Source organism: Hypanus sabinus, unplaced genomic scaffold, assembly GCF_030144855.1.
Source record: "Hypanus sabinus isolate sHypSab1 unplaced genomic scaffold, sHypSab1.hap1 scaffold_62, whole genome shotgun sequence".
Taxonomy (NCBI): Eukaryota; Metazoa; Chordata; class Chondrichthyes; order Myliobatiformes; family Dasyatidae; genus Hypanus; species Hypanus sabinus.
This window is the reverse complement of record NW_026781476.1, coordinates 259,274-274,764: the sequence shown is the minus strand read 5'-3', so window position 1 is coordinate 274,764 and position 15,491 is coordinate 259,274. Positions and strand designations below refer to the sequence as shown.

The 15,491-nt window shown below is 42.9% G+C and overlaps 1 protein-coding gene across 1 annotated transcript in view; it reads right to left on the bottom strand.

Annotated features, from left to right (window-relative positions):
* Positions 1-15,491, bottom strand: part of LOC132389628 (NACHT, LRR and PYD domains-containing protein 3-like) — a 65,706-nt gene that overhangs the window by 34,757 nt on the left and 15,458 nt on the right. Inside the window, exon 2 of the mRNA XM_059962139.1 lies at positions 4,111-4,203. Within this exon, the coding sequence (XP_059818122.1) occupies positions 4,111-4,171 (61 nt within the window). The 5' untranslated portion in view covers positions 4,172-4,203. The remainder of the gene's footprint in view (positions 1-4,110; positions 4,204-15,491) is intronic.

The following is a 15,491-nucleotide window of genomic DNA, read 5'->3' as shown; positions in this document are numbered from 1 at the left end:
GATCTTTAAGATGTCATTAGAAACGGGGATTGTGCCGGAGGATTGACGTATTGCTCACGTGGTTCCATTGTTTAAAAAGGGTTCTAGAAGTAAGCCTAGTAATTATAGACCTGTCAGTTTGACATCAGTGTTGGGTAAATTAATGCAAATTATTCTTAGAGATAGTATTAATAATTATCTGGATAGACAGGATCTGATTAGGAGTAGCCAGCATGGATTTGTGCGTGGAAGGTCATGTTTGACAAACCTTATTGAGTTTTTTGAAGAAGTTACGAGGAATGTTGACGAGGGTAAGGCAGTGGATGTAATCTATATGGACTTCAGCAAAGCCTTTGACAAAGTTCCACATGGAAGGTTAGTTAAGAAGGTTCAGTCGTTAGGTATTAATGCTGGAGTAATAAAATGGATTCAACAGTGGCTAGATGGGAGATGCCAGAGAGTAGTGGTGGATAGTTGTTTATCGGGATGGAGTCCGGTGACTAGCGGGGTGCCTCAGGGATCTGTTTTGGGCCCAATGTTGTTTGTAATATACATAAATGATCTGGATGATGGGGTGGTAAATTGGATTAGTAAGTATGTCGATGATACTAAGGTAGGAGGTGTTGTGGATAATGAGGTTGGTTTTCAAAGCTTGCAGGGAGATTTATGCCGGTTAGAAGAATGGGCTGAACGTTGGCAGATGGAGTTTAATGCTGAGAAGTGTAAGGTTCTACATTTTGGCAGGAATAATCCAAATAGAACATACAGGGTAAATGGTAGGGCATTGAGGAATGCAGAAGAACAGAGAGATCTAGGAATAACAGTGCATAGATCCCTGAAGGTGGAGTCTCATGTAGATAGGGTGGTGAAGAAGGCTTTTGGAATGCTGGCCTTTATAAATCAAACCATTGTGTACAGAAGTTGGGATGTAATGTTAAAATTGTACAAGACATTGGTAAGGCCAAATTTGGAATATTGTGTACAGTTCTGGTCTCCGAATTACAGGAAAGATATCAATAAATTAGAGAGAGTGCAGAGACGATTTACTAGGATGTTACCTGGGTTTCAGCACTTAAGTTACAGAGAAAGGCTGAACAAGTTAGGTCTCTATTCATTGGAGCGTAGAAGGTTGAGGGGGGATTTGATCGAGGTATTTAAAATTTTGAGAGGGATGGAGAGAGTTGACGTGAATAGGTTGTTTCCATTGAGAGTACGGGAGATTCAAACGAGACATGATTTGAGATTTAGGGTGCAGAAGTTTAAGGGAAACACGAGGGGGTATTTCTTTACTTAGAGAGTGATAGCTGTGTGGAATGAGCTTCCTGTAGAAGTAGTAGAGGCCAGTTCAGTTGTGTCATTTAAGGTATAATTGGATAGGTATATGGACAGGAAAGGAGTGGAGGGTTATGGGCTGAGTGCGGGTAGGTGGGACTAGGTGAGATTAAGAGTTCGGCACGGACTAGGAGGGCCGAGATGGCCTGTTTCCGTGCTGTGATTGTTATATGGTTATATGGCATTCCGTTTCTTTGCCCAGTTTCCTAATTTATGTCCTTCTGTATCCTTTCTAATACCTCAAGACCACATGCCCCTCCACCTATCTTCACTCCGTCTGCAAACCTTGCAACAAATCCATCAACTCCATCTCCCAAATCTTGAACATAGAGCGTAAAATGGAATCGGTCCCAACACAGATCCCTGTGTAATATCACTTGTAACTGGGAGCAATACAGAAAAGGTTTCTTGTATCCCCACGCTTTACCCCTTTATAAATCAACTACCACATTATCCTTGACATATTCTTTCTTGTAATACCATGATTTCGTAGCTTGTTTAGCAACCTTATGTGTTGCAGCGTAACAAAGATCTTCTGAAAATCCAAATACACAATATCAACAGTTTCTCCTTTGTCTATTATGCTTGTAATTTCTTCATCCAGAAACTCCATCAGATTTGTCAGGCAAGACTCTTCAAGTGCCCTGGGATGACATCCTTAATTATCAACTCCTGTATCTTCCCAAACACTGAGGTCAGACAAACTGGCATATGGGTTTTCTTCTGCCCCATTCCTTTCTTGAAGAATGAAGTGACATTCGAAATTTTACAGTCTCCCGGAACCATTACAGAAGCTAAGAATTCTTGAAAGAACATTATTAATGTCTCACAAGCTCTTTAGCGACCACTTTTAGAATTCTGGGGTACACGCCATCCAGTCCAGGTGACATAGCGAACTTCAGACCTTTCAGATACTAAAGAAATCTCTCTCTAGTTATCGTAACTTCACACACTTCTTGCACGCTGACACCTGGAACTTCCAGTATACTGCTAGTGCCTTCCTCAATAAAGACTGGTGTAAAATATTGATTCAGTTCGGCCGCCATTACATGTCCCACTTTACTACCTCTCCAGTGTCTTTTTCCAATGTTCTGATATCCAGTCGTGCCGCTCTTTTGGACTTTATATATATGAAGAAATGTTTAGTAACATCTGTAATATTATTGATTCATTCCCCTTGGTATTTCACCTTTACATTTTTAATGACTTTTTGTTGCCTTCTGTTCGTTTTTACAACCTTACCAATCCTCCATCTTACCACAAATTGTTGCTCCACTGTGATCTCTTTTCCAGTCACTTCTGGCTAATTCCTCTCTCATGCTTCTATAGTTCACCTTACACCACTGTAATATCGATACGTCTGTCTTTAGCTTCTCCTTCTGCAATTACTATTTGACTCCCACTATCTGACAGACAGGGGGCAGTGAGAGAGGCTTTCCAAACACGGATTGAACACTAAACCCCAGTCCATATTTACTGCTGCAAACTCGGAACAGCCCACTAACTCACAGCCTCTCACGCTGAGGGAAGGAAAGGCAACTCACTTTCTTCTTTGCTTCCAAAGGAACTGCAGAACCAAACATCTGACCACAGAACATAAATACTAACTCATCACTTCATACGCCCGGACAGCTTGATCAATAGTCCATTATATCTGGGTCAAAACCCATGTGATAGCCCGGGACCCGAATTCACGGGGTACCAATCTACCCCGAGAGATTCGCACATCTTCGCACGTCTCACATAGAATTCCACGCGACCCATTCCTATATGTCCAAAACGTTTACTTTATTGGGGAAGGAGGGACGTCCAGTGCCATCTGTAGTTGTAATAAGCTCAGACGAACGCCAAACACCACACATACTATATTCCTGGATCCCCACCACAGGATTATAACCCATGGCCCAGGACTCATCGCTGCCACGGATGAACTTCAGAGTCTCAGCTATTCCCAGTTTAAAAATTAACACTTTTGAACCAACCCGTGACAGATCAGTAACCAGAGGAAGCTTTGTCTGGACGGGGATCGGAGATGAATTCCAAGCCTGGGGTCACAACATGGGGGGAGGAGAGAAATGTGCTTGGGCTGGGGGGTGGGGGAGGTGTGTGGGAGGGGTTATAGTTCCATCTGCTGAAGGGGGCTCTTTTTTACCCTGAAGAATATACCTCTGTGTTTGGAAAGGACCTGAGAATATAGTAACCCATCACTCTCCTGGTACTGCCCATCACCTCCGCTTTGCTCTGGGTTACGGTCTGCCTGCCTGGTCAACCCCTTCCTCGGCAAATCTCTGGGATATCTCACAAAATGCTGGAGGTACTCAGCAGGTCAGGCAGCATCTATGGAGGAGAATAAACAATCAACGACTGGGGCCAAGGCCCTTCATCGGACTGAAAATGAGGGGACAGAAATTCTAGATATTGTTACATTACTTTCTATTCTGTGTGGTCCTGATCCAAAACGTCAAATGTTTATTCCTCTCCTTGGATGCTGCCTGACCTGCTGAGTTCTGCCAATATTTTCTGTGTCTTTTTGTTGCCCAAAACTTTCAGCATCTGCAGAAGGTCTTGTCTTCTGGAGTAACTTTTTATTTTAATGTGCATCACAATCTGCTCGAGGAGCAGGAGCAGACAGTAAATATTCTCCTTCCACATGTGACTGTGTTTCCCCCAGAGGTGTTAACTCTCTCTCTGATCTCTCTGCTTATTTTTCACAAATATTTTGTGAATTGCCGATATTGAGTTAAACCCAGACGCAGAGTCAGCAGAGTATTTATAAATTAAAATACATCGCCAACATACCCGGGTCCTTTCTTGATGTTGACGCCACTGGAACTTTTCCACTGCTGAAACATTGACCCATTTTGAGGACAGGTGAAATTAGTTTTTGTAGTTCTGTAACAAAAAAAAAAATAACAGGAGGGTCAAACATTCATTGGGTATAAAGTAAAACACTGTTTTGTTTTTAAACTGAGGCAAACACTTCCAAACATCTTGGGCCTGTCCACTGAAGCCTTGACATGGCCGGATCCACCTGCACCCATCCACCCACAGTCACACAATGTCCATTTCCGATCTCTCCATGGATTGTACACTGGACCAGGAATTTCCAGGGTATCTACTCGCTATATGGCAGGAAGTTCACTTTTAGGAATCAATTTTGTGTCTTGGTCTGGGAGTGATGTGTCAAGATGTTTTTGAGCATATCACCTGGCTATTATCGGATAGTTACATGGTCCCTTGTTAAACACAATGTAGGCGCCACACATCCAAAGCAGCATCTGGTAAAAAAATCTTTAAAATAATAAAAGTGCTGAAATTATTCAACAAGACAGAGAGTATGTTAATATTTCAGGTGGACGAACCTGTATCAGAGCTGTGCCTGTGTGCATGTATCTGTTCTCTATCAGCATTGTCTTCTGCATTGTGTATTTATGATGCTTTTTTATGGTAACAAGTCGCATCAGTCGGTGTTTGGTAAACTATGTGAGTTACATATTTGTGCTTTGTTCTGTGCGGTACACAGCTGGGGATTGACGGATGTCGTATCTTTTATTATTATCCATTCAAATACGTTGAACTAAATGTTGGCTACACTTCAGTTTAATTGTTTCGCGTTTGTATGCTTGCTAATTGCTAATAAAGAATCGAATACACATCACCGTTGTTGCCAGTACTGAAAGAAGAAGCGGAACATGCTATGAACAAAATGCGAAAGGGTCAATCATCCGGACCAGATCACATTCTGGTTGAACTGTATGAAGCGCTGAAGGATTTTGGTGCAGAGTAATTAAAAACCTTATTGAATAGAATATACAACAGTGGCAAAGTACCAGATCTTTTAAAGACAATGTTCATTACACTGCCAAAAAAAAACAGGTGCCATGGAGTGTGGGCAATACAGAAAAATTAGTTTAATGAGCCAACTCACAAAAATTCTACTTAGAATCATCATGCAAAGAATAAGAAACAAAATTATACCAGAGATCAAAAAAGAACTGAGCAGCTTTGTCGAAGACAAAGGAAAATCAAACGCCACTTATATTCTCAGGAATATTATCGAAATACCAATAGAAGTACAACAAGATTTATACTTCTGCTTCTTTGATGACACAAAAGCCTTTGACACAGTGAAACACCAGGTAATCTTGGAAATGCTTAGAGAAATTAATATCGACGGAAAAGATCCAAGAATAATCAGGGATCTCTGCTGGCAACAAAGTTCAGCCATACGGGTAGACGAGATTGGTAAATATCAGGCAATAAAGCGAAGAGTCAGACAGGGTTGTGTTCTATCACCAGACCTGTTCTCCCTGTACGGTGAAAACATGATGAGAACCATACAAGACCTACGTGGAATAAGTATAGGAGGATACAATTTCACCAACCTCTGCAATGCAGATGATACAGTACTGATAACAAAAAGGGAAGTAAATTTGCAGATATTGTGGTTCCAGTAATGTCATCATCGAGAATGGCAGCTTAAGTCACTATCTGCTCCGGAAAATGCGTATGAAGCCCCGTTAACACAAAAAATAGTGTTTCTCGGATGTATTTGAACTGATAAGGGGGAAAGAATGGGGAAAAATAATAGAAATTTAAAAAAACGACCCCGTGGAGCCTGCGCCCGAGAGGAGTGCAGCGAGCAGCTCTCCAACTCGACCGCGTGCTAGCGAGGCAGACGCTGGGCCTCGTTCAAGCGAAGTGGCGAATATGATCGAAATTCTGAAAGAGATACGGGAGTTCCAGAAAGATATAAAACAGCAACTACATGATATTAAGTCAAAGCTCGCCAACGTCAATCAAAAATTAGCAGTGTCAGAGATTCGAATTGAGAAGGTGGAAGATCGCGTTCAAAACGTGGCACGGATACTAAGTAGTATGATAAAAATATTAAATCAACGAGAAGGTAAAATGCTTGACCTGGAGGGAAGATCACGGCGGAAAAATATCTGAATCTACAACGTTCCCGAAGGAGAACGTTCGGGAATGTTCTCGAACTGGAGATTGAAATGGAGCTGGAATTTGAGAGAGCGCATCGTGCGCTTGTCCCGAAACCTACCCGCGATAGAGCAGATAAGCCACGCTCAATAATAATTAAATTCCTTCGATACAGTACCAAGGCGGAGATTCTATAAAGGGCCTGAGGTAAGAAGAGGGTGTTTTCAGATGATAAATTAATATATTTCCACTAAGGTTACCCCCGCCCCCCGGGGTCCTGCAGAAACATAAAGAATGCTCTGAAGCAGACCGAATACTACAGCAAGAAACGATTAGATTTCAAACTCCGTAAACTGCTAAACTTCCGAGTGTTTTATCAAGATGGGATCCGACTATATCAGACAGTGGAAGAGGCGACTACAGAGATGAAGACCAGAGGGCTGTCCGTCAGAGTGATCAAACCGAGGGAAAGCCTGGCAGAGGAATTATTCTGCTCCGCTTGGGAAATAGTGCGAGAATCGAGAAGGCAGGAGACGGGAGGAGGCCAAGAGAAGAGGATCAGGAAGAGACTGGGAGTTTTGCAAAGACAGCCCTCACCCCCTCCAGAAGAGCCATAACGTTTGGCTAACTTTTAAAATGCTGAGAAGCTAAACGGAAGCAAAATTAGACGGTGATATCCCTATCTCGAGAAATACATATTATAATGTGGATTTCATATTACTCAGTTATTCTTTTTTATTCGCTCGTTAGCTCAACGCAGGGTCACTTACCAGAGACCTCAGCCTTGGAGTGACACATTCGTTGCCATTTTTGTTAATATTTGCATTTCTTGGTTCTTATTTGTTCAGGGAGTAGATCGATCAAGTTTTATTCTGCTAATTTCAATGATACATTGACAGAGAAATACAGATGTCTAAGGACAAAGTAAAATACATTTCTTTTCATGTCAGTGGGCTATTATATCCAATCAAACATAAGGGAATTTTATCTGAAATAAAAAAAAATGAACAAGCCCGTCTAGTATATTTACAGGAAACTCATTTAAGTGATAATGAGCATAAAGAAAAACTAAAGAGAATGGGTTTCACTAGTTTATTTTTCTCCTCATATAAATCAGGACATAGGAGAGGAGTTGCTATTCTTATCTCGAGTAAGCTAAATTTTGAAAAAAAAATTCGAAGTTGGAGATTGTTACGTACCCTGTAACTAGGTCATTTACCAGCAAAGATAGAGAGGTCCGTTGAAGTCTGATGGTAATATTTTTAAAAGTCTATTTATAAAGGGGCACAAAACTAAGATTAATATAAACATTCAGATAACATACGTCGTCACTACTCAATCTAAATACGCGGGTCTAATAATAACCATCAATAAGAAACAGCTCGATCGTTTGTCTAGGGGATAATATATTGTCCAATGGAAATATAAAAGTCACTCAGTTCCTGCAGGCTTCACCCTTTGGGGACTGCTGGGTTTTCACTTGTTGGAGAGAGAGAAAGTGCTGAGGAAAGAAACTTGCCTGGGTCTTTTATGAAGCAAATCCGTTGAATCAGTGGAGCGGGCTTCCCTGTTGTTAGCTAAAAGCTGTTTTCCGTGGTTCCAGCCACCGATTGCAGCCACGGAATCGAACGCACGTGACTTCCTTCAAATGGCTTCCCGTTACTACGGGATTGTTAGCGTTTCTTCTGGTGCGTTTAAAGGGGTTGTTCCCCCAGACCCTCTTTTATACTTCCTCACGGGGTCTCAGATGTCAATCAGGCTGGGATGATGCAATCTCTCTCTCAACCAGCCCACTTTGCCCGAGGGCTTGCACGTAGCATAGTCCCCAATCCACAAACGTGGTCTCCAGGAGACAATGGTCAATGTCGCATTATTTTGCATCGCTGGGGAACGAGGCGTCCGGCACGTCTCTCTCCCATTTCCTGGGTCTACTGACCCTCCTCCCCAACTAGTGCTCTTGCGATTCTCACAAAGGAGGGGGCTGCGGGCATAACACCTCCCCTCTTAACAGCATTTTTTACCAGCGGTTAAAAACGGAGTCGTACAGAGTCTTACAGGATTTTAGAATCTAACACAATACACAAGCTTTTCTTTTCACTACAGAGCAATACAGGTATGCATTTAATTCAACATCCAAACGGTTAACGATTGCAGTGGCATTTCCTTTAATATTGTAACAACTTGTACCTCACTAAAGTCTCGTAGCATCAGACTTCAACTTAATAACCACCTTTTTTTTTCAGCAACAAAACTAAGGAGTTGTGATCTTCGCTTATGTGCATCTACAAAAGTTTATGTGAATACTAATCGTTTCGGTCGTTTCACTTAACCAGCAGGTTTCCAAGGGGGCTGTCTTTATTATTCACAGGCTTTGGCGCAATACCGTACAACCTGCTTTGCTGTTTAAAACGGCATCGCCATTAACCGTCGCCTCTTTTCCGGTGAGTTCCCCCGACTTGAGTAATTTGGCGTGGTAAACTCCCGCCCACCTCTTTCATAGGAGTTATTTCATCAACACCGGTTCCCAAACTTAGACAATTTCCACCCAATTCTTTAATTTTACCCAGGTGGCTAGCCCTTCTGTCAGGACCCTTCAGGCTATTGATTTTTAATTCGAACTCTTCGTTCAAGTAGCATTTCGAAATCGGCCTCTTCACACTCCATCCTGGCATAAAAATAGAGTGGGGGGTCCCGCTATCTCCAGGCTCACTCTATAAGCGATCTGCCGGGTTTAAAATTTCTTCATTCGACTTGGGAACTACAGAATTTCAGTTTCCTTCAATAATAATCCTCATCTCCCTATTCTTAAATTCTGCATTAACTTTGAACCCACCTTCGAGTACAAACAGCGGGGACTCATACTTCCCACGGTTACCAAGGTTAACCCTTTTTCCACTGAACCAAGTCTATCTGACCCACAAGGACGGCAGCCCCGTTCCACTGAATCAAATTGCTCAGACTTCTTCTGAGCTCCGTTACTCGGTTCAGTACCACGTGCATCCCCATCTTAGACACACTCAAACGGGACATTGGCCTCTTCCAGGCTTTCAATACCCGTACCCTTTTAAAATTCTAAGTTCCCCCGTTTCTCCCAGGTACTCTCTGGGCAACTCCCTTCCGGAGTAAACTCAACCCTGCGGGCTGAAACAAACTCATCTGCCAACCCAGCAGACTTCTTCGAGGTAAGGGCACACTTTTCATATAGGGCTGCCCTCATTTCATTATCGGGAACACCTTTAGATGTTTTAACTTCCTCAAACAGTTCTGCCACACCAGACAGATCATCCTTGTCCAACTCTGGACCTCTTAACCGCTCCATCGGTTCCTCATCTTTATTTTCTGCCTCTAGGAACTTTCTCCTCACTAACGGCAGATCTACCTCTGCTCCCTTACCCTCTTTCACTTTACTACTCTTCGTTTTACCACGCTCTAAACCCTCGTGGTACAGGGTCGGTAGAAACATCTCGGACAAATCAAAACTGGCCAGATTTAAACTGCTCTTGTTCTCAGCTGCCTTTCTCGACAGGCTGCGAGTGACAGCGCATGCGGGATAGATCTGGGACTCTAGGGGCGGGGCCACCGCACTCGCCGGTCGACGGGTCGGTATCGTGGCTGCCCAAACCTTACCACCGGCTAAATCGTTACCGAGAAGGACGTCCGCGTCAGTTCTCGGGAACTCTGATGGCACCCCTATTTCAAAGGGTCCAGACACCAGCTCACAATCCATAATGACCTCATGTAAAGGCACCATTTCTATCTTTTTACTGATTCCCTTCACCGCTACCATGCCCGTTTTTCAACCAAATTCTAGTACCTTACTGCTGATCAACGACAGCTCAGCCCCCGAGTCTCTCCAGATTCCTACGGGAATTGGTGGTTCCCCCTTCCTCAAAGTCACGGTTCCGTGTGTCAGACATGTCTCAGATCCTTCTCGTACTCTGTCTACCCGGTGCTCTCTTGTCGATTTACTGATTACCACGGCACACCCGATAGGGACTGCAGCTTTCCCTTTTCCTATCTCTTTCCTCGGAGCAAAGCATCGAGATGCAATATGCCCTCCCTTTCCACAATTAAAACAGGTCAAGCCCGGAAACCTCAGGCCGTCTTACCTTTCCCCCTCAACCTTACCACTAGCTCCTGGTGGGACCTCTGCCTTACTCGTCGGTCTTTCTCGATCGTTCCCACTGTCTCTCTGGGAACTTTTATTCGAGGAAAAGTTTGTCTTGTGGGTTAGGGCATATTCATCCGCGAACCTAGCAAATTCTTAAATGGGTCTTAAATTCTTAAATTCTTAAATTCGGCGTCTCATTCAAATACATCCAGATGTCCTCCGAAACACAACCTTTAAATTCCTCAATCAAAAGTAACTCCCTGAGATGCCCATAATCCTCGTCCACTTTTTCCGCGGTGCACCTTTGGTCCAAGAGCACACCCTTCTCAGGGGCAAACTCGGTATACGTCTGATTCCACCCTTTTCGTAGATTTCTGAACTTTTGTCTATGTGCTTCAGCTACTAGCTCGTAACCCCGGAGAATGGCCGCCTTTACTTGGTCATATTTCTCTTCCCCTTCCCCCTCCGTGGACAACGCCGCATATGCCCGCTGGGCCTTCACTCTTAACACACTTTGTAACAACGCCACCCACTGCTGTCTGGGCCACTTCTGATTCACTGCCACCTTTTCAAAAAGCAAGAAATAACTATCAACATCCGTCTCCTCGAACGGGGGTACTAACCTCAACACCCGACTGACATCAAACCGCTCCTCTCGGTCCGAACACTGACTTCGTTGCTCTTGCTTTAATTTCTCCATCTCCAAGTCATGTTTCCTGTGTCTCTCTGCCTCCTTCTCCTTCTCGACCCTTTCCTTCTCCTTCTCGGCCCTTTCCTTCTCCTTCTCAGCTGCTTCCAGCTCTTTTAGCTGAAATTCATGCTCTCTTTCTTTCTCGGCCCTCTCTCTCTCTCTCACGCGGCCCTTTCCTTCTCTATTTCCAGCTGTTTTAAATTAATTTCATGTTCCCACCTTAATTTCTCCAACTCTAACTGAGCCGCCCCTCTAGCTGGTACCTTTTTAGGGATATTTTCCAATACCTCAGGTGCAAACAGCTCCTTCTCAATGTAATACTGAGTTATTGCCCTTCGCACATCCCGCTTTTTCATTGACGACCTCACCTCTGCGAGGTTTAATCCCTTCGACAAATGTACCGTCTGATTTGGTGGCCGCCTCTAGCGCCCCCAGAGTCGGGTTTCCTATAAATTCATCCACATACATTTTTGCTGGTTTCCCGTCTGGCTACCCGCGTACCAGATCCAAGTTTGGACTTACAATCCCGATTCACTGGCCCTACAGTTTGGTATCAAATCACGAGACGGGATCCTCAAGTTGTTACGTACCCCGTAACTAGGTCATTTACCAGCAAAGATAGAGAGGTCCGTTGAAGTCTGATGGTACTATTTTTAAAAGTCTTTATTTATAAAGGGGCACAAAAATAAGATTAATATAAACATTTAGATAACATACGTCGTCACTACTCAATCTAAAAGCGCGGGTCTAATAATACCCATCAATAAGAAACAGCTCGATCTTTTGACTAGGGGATAATATATTGTCCGATGGAAATATAAAAGGCACTCAGTTCCTGCACGCTTCACCCTTTGGGGACTGCTGGGGATTCACTTGTTGAAGAGAGAGAGAAATTTGTGAGAAAAGAAACTTGCCCGGGTTTTTTTATGAAGCAAATCCGTTGAGTCAGGGGAGCGGGCTTCCCCGTTGTTAGCTAAACGCTGTTTGCCGTGGTTCCAGCCACCGATTCCAGCCACGGAATCGAACGCACGTGGCTTCCTTCAAATGGCTTCCCGTTACTACGGGATTGTTAGCGTTTCTTCTGGTGCGTTTAAAGGGGTTGTTCCCCCAGACCCTCTTTTATACTTCCTCACGGGGTCTCAGATGTCAATCAGGCTGGGATGATGCAATCTCTCTCTCAACCAGCCCACTTTGCCCGAGGGCTTGCACGTAGCATAGTCCCCAATCCACAAACGTGGTCTCCAGGAGACAATGGTCAATGTCGCATTATTTTGCATCGCTGGGGAACGAGGCATCCGGCACGTCTCTCTCCCATTTCCTGGGTCTACTGACCCCCCCCCCCCCCCAGCTAATGCTCTTGCGATTCTCACAAAGGAGGGGGCTGCGGGCATAACAGAGATAAAGAGGGCAGATATATTCTGGTAAGGGGGAATATAGACGGATATTAAGTTACTCTATTGAACATACATTTACCCCTGGGAAGTGATATCGGTTTCTTTCAGAAAATTACTGATATTATGGTAGCAGAAACAGAAGGTCTCCTGATATGTGGGGGAGACTTAAATTTATAATTACAGACTAATTTAGACTCCTTTAATAGAAAACCCTTCGAAATAAAATCCTTACATAAGAAAGTTAAAACACCTTCTGAGGATGTTGGTTTAATTGATATATGGAGGGACCTTTTCCCTGACAGAAGGGATTACACTCATTTTTCTGCTCCCCATTCTGTATATACAAGAATAGATAATTTTATAACATTTGTAAAAGACAAAGACAAGGTAAACACATGAGAAATTGGGGCAATAGATGTAAGTGACCATGCACCTACATATTTATCTGTAGATTTTGACCTACAACTAAAGAATACTATTTGGAAACTAAATTCAAGACTACTCAATGATCTGTACTTTAAGAAACAAATTAAAAAAGAAATTGGTGTCTACTTAGAATTTAATGATAATGGAGAGGTTTCGTCTCTCATTTTATGGGATACTGAAGTCTGCCTTAAGAAGGAAATTTGTAGCGATATCTTCATAGGAGAAAAAATAAGGAATAAAACATTAGAGGAATTACAAAATAGGCTGAAGGAACTAGAGAAAAAACACAAATAGAATTTGGCACAGGATACATTAGTGGAAATTTTAAAAAATAGGAATGGAATTAATAGTTTGGCTACGCAAGAAATCAGGAAAAATTTAATGTTTCTGAAACAGAAACATTATGAAAGTGGATCAAAGCCTTTGAAAATACTGGCGTGGAAACTGAAAAAAAAATAGCAGAAAATACAATTCATAGAATTAGGGACCCAACAACGAAAATGATAAAAAAAAAAAGCTAAGCGAAATTCAAGAAGCTCTTGAAGTGTTTTACAAATCTCTTATGTTACAAAGTTCCAGGGGGATGCATAACCCAAATTTACACCTTCTTGAATTCTCTAGAGTTACCCACTTAAGCGAAGAACAAAATAGAACGATGACTGCTAAAATAACTGAAGTTGAATTAAAAGCTCCAATTAGTAGGCTTAAATTAAGCAAGTCACCAGGATTAGATGGGTATATGGCAGAGCGGTACAAAGAATTTAAAAATGAGTTAATTCCTGTTTTACTCCACACACTGAACTGGGCTCTAAGAAAGGCACAAATGCCACCCAGTTGGAAGTAAGCGATAATCTCAACTATACCGAAAGAGGGCAAGGATAAAATAGAATGCAGGTCATTTAGAACAATATCCATTCTTAATGTAGATTATAGGTTATTTTCAATGGACAATAGACAATAGATAATAGGTGCAGAAGAAGACCATTCGGCTCTTCTAGCCTACACCGCCATGCTGAGACCATGGCTGATCATCTACTATCAATACCCAGTTCCTGCCTTGTCCCCATATCCCTTGATTTCACTATTCATAAGACACTTATCTAGCTCCTTCTTGAAAGCATCCAGAGAGTTGGCCTCCACTGCTTTCTGACGCAGTGCATTCCACACCTCCACAACTCTATGGGAGAAGAAGTTTTTCCTTAACTCTGTCCTAACTGACCTACCCCTTATTCTTAAACCGTGCCCTCTGGTACTGGACTCTCCCAGCATCTGGAACATATTTCCTGCCTCTATCTTGTCCAGTCCCTTAATAATCTTATATGTTGCAATCATATCCCCTCTCAATCTCCTTAATTCCAGCGTGTACAAGCCCAGTCTCTCTAACCACTCTGAGTAAGACAGTCCGGACATCCCATGAATTAACCTTGTGAATCTACACTGCACATCCTCTACAGCCAGGATGTCCTTCCGTAAACCTGGAAACCAAAACTGTACACAATATTCCAGGTGTGGTCTCACCAGGGCCCTGTACAAATGCAAAAGGATTTCCTTGCTCTTGTCCTGCATTCCATTTGTAATAAAGGCCAACTTTCCATCAGTCTTCTTCACTGCCTGCTGCACTTGCTCATTCACCTTCAGTGACTGATGAACAAGGACTCCTAGATCTCTTTGTATTTCTCCCTTACCTAACTCTACACTGTTCAGATAATAATCTGCCTTGGGATAATAATATCCCAAAGTGGATAACCTCACACTTCTTCACATTAAATGTCATCTGCAAATTATCTGCCCACTCACCCAGCCTATCCAAGTCACCCTGAATTCTCCTAGCATCTTCATCGCATGTCACACTGCCACCCAGCAGTGATTGCTGATGTTATTCTCCATGCCTTCATCTAAATTGTTGATGTAAATCGTAAACAGCTGTGGTCCCAATACCGAGCCCTAAGGCCCCCCGCTAGTCACCACTTGCCATTCCGAGAAACACCCATTCACCGCAAGCTTTTGCTTTCTATGTGCCAACCAGTTTTCTATCCATGTCAATGTCTTCTCCCCAAAGCCATGAGCTCTGATTTTACCCACCAATCTCCTCTGAGTGACTTTATCAAATGCCTTCTGAAAATCGCGGTACACTACATCCACTGGATCTCCCTTGTCTAACTTCCTGGTTACATCCTCGAAAAACTCCAATATATTAGTCAAGCATAATTTACCCTTGGTAAATCCATGCTGGTTCGGCCCAGTCCTATCAATGCTATCTACATATGCCACTATTTCATCTTTAATAGTGGACTCTAGCATCTTCCCCACTACTGATGTTAGACTAACATAGTTAGTTAGTTCTCTGTTTTTTCCCTCCCTCCTACCTTAAAAAGTGGGATAACATTAGCCATTCTCCAATCCTTATGAACTGATCCTGAATCTAAGGAACATTGGGAAATGATTATCAATGCATCCGCAATTTCCAGAGCTACCTCCTTTAGTACACTAGAATACAGACCATCTGGACCTCGGGATTTGTTAGCCTTCAGTCCTACCAGTCTACTCATCACCGTTTCCTTTATAATGTCAATCTGTTTCAGTTCCTCTGTTACCCTATGTCCTTGGCCCATCCATACAT